General features: G+C 44.7%; 1 protein-coding gene across 1 annotated transcript; it reads right to left on the bottom strand.

Annotated features, from left to right (window-relative positions):
• Positions 1-280: 280 nt before the first annotated feature.
• On the bottom strand, positions 281-3,240 carry wfikkn2a (info WAP, follistatin/kazal, immunoglobulin, kunitz and netrin domain containing 2a). Its single transcript, XM_042087333.1, has 2 exons — positions 2,873-3,240; positions 281-2,468 (listed from the first exon to the last, which is right to left on the bottom strand). The coding sequence occupies exons 1-2, from the start codon at positions 3,068-3,070 to the stop codon at positions 924-926; spliced, it is 1,743 nt and encodes a 580-aa protein (XP_041943267.1). The 5' UTR covers positions 3,071-3,240; the 3' UTR covers positions 281-923.
• Between the last annotated feature and the right edge of the window lie 7,654 nt (positions 3,241-10,894).

Below are 10,894 nucleotides of genomic sequence, written 5' to 3'. Positions count from 1 at the left end.
GTGAACAATAAGGATGGAACTCGTAGAACTCACATTTCAACATTAGGCTACTAAACAAAGGCAAAATCAGGGTTTTGATTTAGAGTTGCTTTAATTTCTTTACAGGGGGGCTATCTCACTCATATTATGTACATTGTCTACAAGAGATTTTTTGTGGATTTTGAAACACTTCACTTTCAAAGCAACTACTACAGAAGTTAATTGTAGTTTGAAATGAAACGAACCAAATAAATATACAGAAAGTAATATATATATACATATAGAGAGAGAGAGAGCAGATTATGTATTTTCATAAAATAGAATTACAAGGTGCAAGAACATAAACATTACATGTTCTGTCGTCATATATTGATTTGATATTTAATATAACCTTTTTTACGGTGATCAGCTGAGAATTTACTCAGTATATAAGTTAAAGGTTTACTGCAAGCTGCTATTCTGAATGCCCCTTCACTGAAAGTCACCATGTTATGGATTTTTCTTCAATTATTGCCCAGTAGGCATACATGTACTTCTGACAAGAAGGAAATTTTCATTTTAAAAACACCAAGAACAATTTTTAGTTGCACTAAAATATTCTTACCTATGCCTTTTACAGTATAAGTGCTTGAAAGAAAAGTTAAGTTTCCGCTCAAAGCTAGATTCATATAGGATACATAAGATAAAATCTTTTAGGATGGAACAATCAGTTATACATCTGTTAGATAAATGATATATATATATGATTTTTACTACTCTGATAAATTTATATATAAAGTCCCATTTGTGAAATGTGGATATTAAATTCATCATTACATCTCTTGGTAGGGCTTGATCCATCATGGACTCAATTAGCCATTGAGTCATTGAGTCCAGATGACGGTCAGAGAAGTTCACAGCCCTAGTGGACGGACTAGGTAACCGTCCTTCACGCCTCGTCTCGCCTAGGCGGCACTTAGATCCTTGAGAAAGTCACAGGTCTTCTTGCTGACCACCTCGCGGAGCTTGCGTACCCGCCGGGTCGAGGAGGCGCCCACGAAGCTGTCGGGCTGGAGCACTGCCATGCCGTTGTGCACGTCGCCCATGACGACGAGCTGTCCGGCGTCGGCGCCTCGCGTGATGTTGGGGCAGGGACAGCTCCAGTCCACGTTGAGCAGTGTCACCTCCAGCGGCTCCATGCCGAAGAACTTGAGGCCCATCTTGTCGTCCTTGAGGATCTCCTCCACAGTGACCAGCGCGTGGCCCGAGTCCTGGTCCTCGGTCAGCTCCGTCACGCGGCCCAGTATGACGAAGTCCGCGCGGCAGAAGCTGGCCACCATCTTCTGCCGCGGCTTGCACACCTTGCAGTTGCTGCCCTTGGGGAATGGGCAGGCGTCCTCACACGCTTCCCGGCTGTCGAAGTTGTTCTCGTTGCCACCGCAGCCGCCGTAGACGAACGACTGGCACTGCTTGAGCGCCCGGTTGTACGCCCAGCGTGGCTCGTAGGCCTTGCAGGGGCCCTGGACGGGCGGCAGGGAGCAGGGAGCGGTCACCTCGGCTGCCCCACACGACAGCATGCAGGCCTGGTAGCTGTCAAAGTGGTTGCGGTTCTTGTTGCACTGGCTGTAGGTGAAGGCGAAGCAGTTGTTCCGTTTGGCCTCATAGTACCAGCTCACGCTCTCCTCACCACAGACGCCCGTGTCCGGCGGCTTGAGGCACTCCTCCGCGGGGAGCCGGACGCTGCCGCCGCTGCTGCTGTTGCCCTTTGGCTGCCCCTCCTCAGCCGCGAAGACCTGCTCGCGCTTGACCACCGACAGGGGGAAGTGAGCCTGCAGCGAGCCGCCGAGGTTCCGGGCCGTGCAGGTGTAGATGCCGGCGTCCTGGAGCTGGGCGTTGTAGATGACCAGCTGGCCGATGTTGGTGACCACCACGTTACCGCGCACATGGTTGGGCCACATCACCTGGTTGTCGCGGCCGGCCAGCTGCTTCTCCCAGGTGATCTCGGGCTTGGGGCGGCCCACCACCTCGCACAGGAAGCTGGCCGTCTCGCCCACGAACACCGACTGGTGGATGGGCTTGTTGGTCATCATGGGCAGCTGGATGTCCATGGGGGTGGTCTCCAGCTGGGCGGTGGTGGGGTTTAAGGTGGTCTCCTCGGGAAGGGGGCTGGTGTTGAACCAGGGCAGCTGGTAGCGGCAGGACACCTCGGTGATGGTGACGCCCTTGTTACAGGCCTCGGCGTCCAGGTAGCACTTGTTGTAGTAGGTCATGCCGTCCGAGGCACAGGTGAAGTGGGGCTCCCTCTCACAGCGGTCCCGGCACTTGCACACAGGCTGGCCGTCCCAGATGTCGCACTCGGAACCCTGCTGGCTGCACATGAACTTCTCGCACGTCGCCTCCTTTGGCATCCCCACGGGCCCCTTCTTGCCTTTGATGTCAAAGTAGCGGGATGCCACACAGCTCTTGAGTCCGCAAACGTTGGCACAGCATTTCTCAAATGTTTCACAGTCCTTTGTTGGTAGAGAGACAAGGGGGAAAGAAGAAAGGGACGAACAGACTCAACAAATGAGCTTTCAAAAAGTTGGCAGCAATAGAATTTTTTAAAACACAAATATCACTAAATGCAAAACAAATTCTCTTATGGATTGGCAAAATTGCACATATGTAGTTTAAATAACAATGCATCACTCAATTCTTATTTAAATCTACACACAAGCAGGCTTCGTGGTGAGAGTATCTCATGGCTTGAATTATTTTGCATCAATTGCTCAATTTACATCTCATTATCCCATGCTCATGCTAATCATTTGTCCTTATTCTTCCATAATGGCGCGTCATAAATCAACATCTTTCGTTCAGTGATGCCCCCCGATATTCAACTTTGTGGAAAAGCGACAGGCGCTTGAAGTCTCACCCGATCGGATTCACACTCCCGCTCGCAGGTACTCATGGCATCCACCCACAGGTTTGGGTTCATTTCATTGGGGCACATTCCCGCGTGTGAATAAACGAGCTTGGGCACAGCCATCGCCCTGACAAGAGAGTCCAACCGCAGAAAGCAGAGGTGTCCGACAAGAAACCAAATCCATCGCGGGTACAGCATCCACCACATGTCCAGTGCAGAGTGTCGAAGCGCGATGAAGAAAATCAGATTGGGCTAAACGCAAACTCAAGTTCCACCAAGTTTCGTTGGTCCTATGCGTGAGTACAGCAACAGGTGGCGCGTAAAACTAGGTCTACAGTCAGCGGGAGGACGTCTGGTCTGTCCGAAGTGTTGACGGAGTGAGGACGTCGATGCACTGCACCACATTTAATAGTGCAATGAGATTAGGTAGCAGCATTGCAACCCTGTTACTTCATCATAGTAATTGAATTGTGCTAGTTGTTCTCCATCAAGACTACAGTGACTATTGTTCCAGGCATAGTGATTAACACAAAGACCAACTTTTGGAAATCTGACTAATTCTGACTCTGCAGGCTACCTGAACCATTGAAACACCTTTTTAACTGCGAAATTTTTCGCTGCGAAAAAGAAGATAGAATTAACGTCATAAAATGGAGAACAAATAAAACATATGTGTATTTCTGTTTTAAAGATTTTAAGTGGTTTTGTTCATATTGTCGTGCATTGTTCAAGGCTATTCGTTTTTATTACCTTTTTTTTGCAGACCGCAAGTCATGTTTTGCCCAAATTGTTTTGGCCAAGGCACTTCTTGATGGAGAAAAATATATTTAAGGTCTTCCCTAGATGTTTTGATGGAAACCTAATTTCCACATGATCAGACACAGTTACATGAGCGTCATGCAGCTCTGAATATGACTTTGAGCATGATCCTGTCGTGCGCTGAAATATAGGGCAGCACCAATGTGTTTGGAATACCACCAGGGGGCGCTGTAATATCGAGAACAAGATATTTCCTCATCAGTCGTAGGAATGCACAGACTGTAACGGAGGGAATTCTAATACATTTACAGTTTTTTTCAACTGCTTACACACTAAATCTTTGCTTGTCACACAATTTTCTAAACATGTCCTCCAAACATCATAACCCGACACCAAATCTGCAAAACCATACACTAATTCTCAGTGTTTGACTCAGTTTTCAATTGACTAAAACACATTTTGCAAAACACAACACACAATTTTCTACCTAACACACAAAATTCTAACAGGAAGTAACTTGATTTCGTTCTTCAAACACAACCCATCAAAATGCCACACTAAATCACCAGTGCTTCACTCTTTCTCTTCACATGTGCAAACACTCTTTACTTTACTGAACACCATCCAATCATTGCCTTAGTATAGGTCTATGAATAGATATACTCTCTATATAGGTATAGACCCTTTCAATCTGCTCCTAGAGGATTTCCGGTTGAAATATTCAGAACCAACGCAGATACTTTGAAAATAGAGAAAATACAGTAATCGGACTTTAGCTTACAGTAATGTTCTACAAAAAGTTGACTTTATTAAAATTTGTCTTTTTACTCTATTTTTGTTTGTCACCATGTTACAGTAGCCTACCATTAGCTCAATACATTTTTTTGTGCCTCCAGAAAATGGAACGCTTACTGTAGAATTGTTTGTTTCTGCAGTTGAAAGGGTCTATAGGCCTATGAATACATACTGTACACGACCCCCCCCCCCCCCACACACACACACACACACACACACACACTTGTCTTTAGAAAAAAACAAAATCAGTGTTTTCAAAACTCCATCCACATCTGGTGGTCAGTGTATTCTTCTTTGCTTTTTTTTCTTGTTTGCTGTAAAATATTGTATTCACAACAGCAAATGTTTCAATATCGCTTGCATTTTTACGTTGTGTATTTCAACTTCTCTATCGCTTGCATTTTTACGTTGTGTATTTCAACTTCTCTTTGTTGATACCGTAACTTTCACTCTTGTATGGAAATACATATAGAAAGCCTAAGACAGAAGAGCTTTAGGTTTTGAGCAACAGTGTGTACATGATGTATCCAAAATGTCATATTATGACAAAAGTGTTTGTAATGTGAAGCGAATGTTTGCTTTAAACATGTGTTTTTGACATTTTGAATGTTGTGTGTCATTTTGCTGGGGATTTGGGGCATTTTGCATTTTGTGTGAGCAGTTGTGGGTTTTGTGTGTGGAGTTTTGAAAAATAGACACAGAGTTTTGAAAACGTGTGTAAACAATTGTAAAAAACTGTAGTATATTATAGTCCAGAAGGGGAATGCGACACACAGCGTGGGAAACTGTGCTGAGCCATTGTACCTCACATGCAGTCGACATACAGCCTTCCTTCCCAAGCACAGCTCCTGCTGGGAAGCTGAGGCCCAACACTCCCCAGACCTAACCTCACTCAGATGCAGACACACACACACACACAAACACACACTGCTTAGACTGGACAAGGAAAAGGTCATCAACTGTATGTTATACCTTCATGGAAACAGTATGACTGCCCTCCAACACCAGTTGACCCCAAAGTTTGTGTTCTCGGTGTCTGTGTGTGTCTGTGTGTGTGTGTGTGTGTGTGTGAGCGTTTACACTTTGTGTGTGTGTGTGTGTCTGTGTGTGAGCGTTTACACTGAGCGTTTCACACCAATTCCACTACCACTACCACTACCACTACCAGTGCGTCCAGTCCATTCCTGCCCTCACCCCTGCCGAGGCCCCAGAGACCTCACATTCCCGCCGCTACACGGCTGGGCTGGCCTGAATGTGTGTCCAACGCAGAATAGCAGCTCCAGTGCTCAACCCCCTGCTCGCCCGACGGACACTGAGCTGGCCCTGGCCTTACAAAGCTTAAGAAGACAAATACAGTGCAATAAGACCCTCTCCAAAGCAGGCATGCATTTGCTACAGTGCATTGTGAAATGTTGCCAAGCCCTGCTCCGCTGTGTTGCCATGACTACATGAGAGCAGGCAAAGCTGCAGCCGTCCTTGTGGTTTATATGCTGTGAAGCTTGTCTGGTTGCTAAATGCAGTACGAGTGAAGTTGTCTTTTCAACGCGCAAGCATATTTCAAAATTCTTGAAAAGTGACCCTTTGACCCCCATAGTCCCCTGACCAAGACAGTTCATTGACAAGATGTTAAAATACATCATCATTAACCATGAAACTGAATCAATCAATCAGATGGAACATGATGAGATGCAACAAATCAGGAGTGATTATGTATATAATGTGTGTATAGTATTGGCTGAGACAATGGGAAGTTATACAGCTTCCCCATGCACTGGTAATGCCTGTGTGGTGTTTCCTGTAGGGTATTTAGCTTCCCTGTAAGTATCATTCAACCACACCATGGACTGTGAAAATCATGTATTGTCAAAATATTTTGAAGTTTTATCTTCTCATCAATTCCTAATGTTTACCTAAACTTATTAGTCATTATTACCCATTTTATGCACGTAGGGACATATTGGCAAGTGTAATAGCAGCAGTTGCGTCCCAAAAATTATTAGTTCCGACCCTGTTCTATCACACCTCTGAAGAACTGAAGTGAGATTGTAGCCGTCATTTAGAAAATGACGTAGGTATCATTTGAATAATGGCTTACACCTTAAAAAACCTCTCCCCCTAAGTGAACTCTTAACAGTGGAGCACATAATGTGTTTATACTATTTACATCAAAAGCTTCTGTGTGCTTAGTTCATTTTACAATGCAGCTTAAACGCTCATAATAGAAGGACACACTGGCATTGCAGTGAATGGCTTGGAAATGCATTTTTCATTTGGAACTGCCAAGTGTTGTTGTTGTTATCTCCCAATTTGGCTTTTTTTATTACCAATCTAGATTAGGGACTGAAAAACTTGAAACGTGAGTCCGGCTGGATTGGAGTTGCTGCAACCCTGGACCACGCTGGGTGTGAGTTGTTGCAACCCTGTCTGGATTAGAGGTGTGGGCCAATGGATAATGGCCACAGACTGCCAGCCAGACTGTGGCACACGGTGCTGGGTGGCGAGCTCACCCCACCAGGACCCTCCTCTGCCTGTCACCCACACATACTGGGAAATAGTTCACAGGCTTAAGGAACGCAGGAGGGCACAGGTCTAAGCTGCTCCCCCACCCCACACACAATCAATGTCACAAGGGTAGATTCATGCAGGAACCCAAAGGGCAGGAGCAAGGCCTGCAGGTGATGAACAATTAATGTGGAGCAGAAAATAAGATGAATTCAGTGCGGTATGTGATAGCTGCGAGAAGTGTCATATGACATGCTCCAGTTAATGGACTAACGTTAAAGTGCCCATCATTCGTGATGTCATCATGACTGATTGGAGACTGAGTGGAATTCGTGGTAGACTGAGAGGAAGGCTGACACTTGCTACTCCAACACCCTCCAGCTTGTGTGGCTGGTTGTAGGCATTTCACATATATGTATACACCCCAAGAGAAGAGCAGCATCAGGAGATTGGAGAGCAACCCTGACACTTTTGTTGAGGAACACAATAAGAAACCGGTTGAATTTTAAAAAATGCATGTATTTATGTACATATTTGTCTGTATAGTTGTTAATATATGCACTGTGTGTGTACATGGGTATATGTATGTTGTGCTCAGACATACTATCTGGAAACGAGACGTGCTATGTTTTGTTTTCTATTTTTTATGTATTTTTATGCATACATTACTTTTCTTTCATTTCATATTAAGGCAGTGTGTATGGGTGGGTGGGGTGGGGTGGGATTGGGTTCCTTATTTGGAAAAAACAAAAACAAAAAAGAAGGATGTGTCACAATGTACACCCTGTATTACGAACTTTCCTTCAATAAAAATTTACTTAAAAAAAAAAAAAGAAACTGGTTGAATTTGACCTGGCTACAGGGGCGCCACTGTGTGTGTGTGTGTGTGTGGGGGGGGGGGGGTTGGGTTCTAAGAGCCCAGCATTGACAGGCGGCCCCCAATACTATATATTATGGGGGGGGGGTTATTGTCTGTCATAGGGCCCACATTTTCTAGCAGCGCCCCTTGCCTGGCTATATGAGGGTTTTTCAGGGTTGTAGGAAGTTATAATCTTCCATGGCATTACGAGAAGAATTTCAGGGAACAGTAATTAGGAAGGACTATGAAAACACGTGAAATTCTTACATACTCCCAGGGCATAAAGGAACAACGTTTTCCTTAATGCCTGATATAGCCTGGCAATGAAAACCCAGTTAATGTGGCGTTATGTCAAAGCCGTAAGTACCTCTGCATGTTTATCCCCAGAGAAGTGCCCTGGTGGCACGAATGCAGGCCTTTCCAATCCCAAATGAGAACCTGTGGGATTTCTACTTAGAATACAGCCTTCATAACATTCAGTGCCTTTGTGGTCTAGGCCTGAAAGGGTTCTCAAAGTGAACGTATAGACATTGTCCGATGAAGGGCAGAGGTTAATAAAGAGTATGAAAACACTGACTGGATTATGGCCGCTTATAAGATTATTGCCCTGTCTGCATGGGGACAAAGGAGAGGGGACTGTTGTATTAATCTGATCCCTTGACTGTCCAAGAGGTCAGACGTCGTCCAGACGTGTGGACACATGCTCACTTGAACAATAAGTTGTCACTCTCTGTACTTGTGTCAGCACGGTGCCATTATGTAAGAGGGTCTGCCGCTCCCATTTGAGAATGGACAGCCTGTGCTCACGACATCTGGAAGACACGCAATAGGGAACAGAGCGTCATGCTCTCACTAACACATTTTGGTTTTCAAGTCAGGCACTAAAACCACATGCATGCATGTCCTACTAATCTGACCTCAAGAGACATTACCCTTGGCGTGTCATCTGACCGGTCGTTACACTGCTGGAGTAACTGTACTGCTCTTGGGTCAAATCAGGTTCAATTAGCATTCAGCTAACTGAGTGAATTTAGTCAGGTATCAGGATCAGGATCAGGATCACATGAGGTAAGACATGTAATGCAGAGGAGCAGGTCCATCTACCCAAACTAGATTATAAGATCATCAGCTCATCTGAGTGTTCTGATGGTGACCATCCAGAACTGATGAATGTTGAAAGATTCAATCTTCCATTCTGCACTGACAAAACATAAACCTCTAAAGTTCGCCTTCAAAAAATGACCCAAAAGCTGCCACCTTTTCCCAAATAAGGATATCTGGGTACCATCCAGATCTCCTTTTATGGGAAAAGATGACACCTTTGGGTCCTTTTTGTAGGCACACTTCAGATGTCTATAGTCACACCAGCAACATAACACAGGGCACAGAAGGTCAGATGGCCACCTGCTCTGAGCACCCGTGGCAACGTGCCATGACGGTCCAGCTGCGTATGCCGAGCACCGGGCACAGCCTGGGGCTGCAGCGGGTCAGTCCAACACCACCACTGGCTCACTGGTCGCTCCGGGCCGGCTGCTGGTATGAGTGTGTGTTTTGTGTTTACGCGAGTCAGCTGAGGGTCCTGTGCCAAATCAGACTAAACAGGACAAATCGTGGGGGAGGGCGAGCATGTTATGTCTCCTTTCAGGGATTGTTGCTTTACTAGAAACTTGAGATGCTGTTGTTGACTTGGTGACTTTTGACTTAGATCTCATCCAACTGTTTTGGAAGAAGTGAGTTTACACACCTTTTAACCTATTGGTATGCTTGCCTTGAGACTAGTGTCACCAATGCAGTGCAGGACTACACTATGTGCAGCACAAACTAAGCCAACAAATACCAAGACTGTAAGATGAAGTTATATTGTGAGTTGTGTCCTGCTTTGATAGTAGCTTATTAAATCCAAATCTGTCAGCTATCTGGACAAAAGTAGTCCTAACTGCATTAATTAACTACAGGGGTGGACAGTAACTACTGTAAGTACATTTACTTGAGTATTAATATGTTTGATTATATGATTGCATCCATATGAACAGTTGCAGTTATGAAAATAGGTAAAATGTTTTTGATGGATGTAAGGAACTAAGGTCTCTTCAAGTCCTTTGACCGACCAAAAGATGTATACCTTATTATTGTCCAAATAAACATTACATTGCAATATATTAAAAAGGAATGTACTCGTACTCCTGAATACTTAAGTATTTTTAAAAGCAAGTACTTCTGTACTTCAACTTAATCACTTGTATTGGAGTAATATTTGACAAGGTATATCTATACTTTCACTTAAGTAAAGGAATTGTGTACTTCGTCCATCTCTGATTAACTATCTCCAGTATTGTTCTTTTGAATGCAGATTGAGCAAACACTGATTTGATTACTCCCTCTTGTGGTGCGCTACAGTATAACAGCCAATGCTATCTGGACATTCTGGTTAAGACCTGTTCACATGCAAGTGCTTCCACGCCCCTGACACATTCTCAAAGTCAAGGCTGAATGACTTTATATTAAATTAATGCTACATCTCTAGGATCCTAACTTGACTAGAACAATATCAGACTCTGAATGGACAGGTCAAGTTGTGTTTGCTCAAAATACCCATTAACAGTCATCTCTTAACATCTGCCAAAATCCCTTGAATGGAAAATCAAACACACCAAGCAAAAGCGCTTTCTAAGGATCTGTAGCAGAGGGACAACCAATCACAGTCCGGCTTTTTTTTTTTTTTTTTTTTTCAACAAGCACCTTTCCCAGGGCCAGCGTTTATTTTTAAAAGCACTCAACATCCTCACAAATAGAACAAACAGCCGCCGCCGCCGCCAACGCTGCGGACATGCAGCCCGCCCAGCCTCCAACCCTGCTTCCTTCAGCACTTCCTGTTGGCCATTCTGCACGCGTCTGCAGGAGGTGGTGACGCGCTTCGCTTCATCTCCACTGTGGTGTGGTTCCACGCGCTCTTTCTCCCTCTCCACTCTCTCCGTTTCACACTCTCCATGGGCAACAGACTCCAACGGAGAAACTTATAACATCTAGTTTTGTATTTTAAAAAATAAGACACCTATCCCAAAATACAGTAAATAAAAATATTAAAGCAGATTAGTGTTTTACACATAAACAAGATG

Source organism: Alosa sapidissima, chromosome 3 (genome assembly GCF_018492685.1).
Source record: "Alosa sapidissima isolate fAloSap1 chromosome 3, fAloSap1.pri, whole genome shotgun sequence".
Taxonomy (NCBI): domain Eukaryota; kingdom Metazoa; phylum Chordata; class Actinopteri; order Clupeiformes; family Clupeidae; genus Alosa; species Alosa sapidissima.
Note: the sequence above shows the minus strand (reverse complement) of the source record. Positions and strands in the feature narration are given on the sequence as shown.

What these genes read in the sequence shown, in the direction of transcription:
- wfikkn2a (XM_042087333.1), bottom strand. Translation starts at nt 3,070, where the DNA reads ATGTGGTGGATGCTGTACCCGCGATGGATTTGGTTTCTTGTCGGACAC. An exon ending in GGGAGTGTGAATCCGATCGG is followed by an intron (nt 2,469 to 2,872) that starts GTGAGACTTCAA and finishes CTACCAACAAAG; the next exon opens with GACTGTGAAACATTTGAGAA.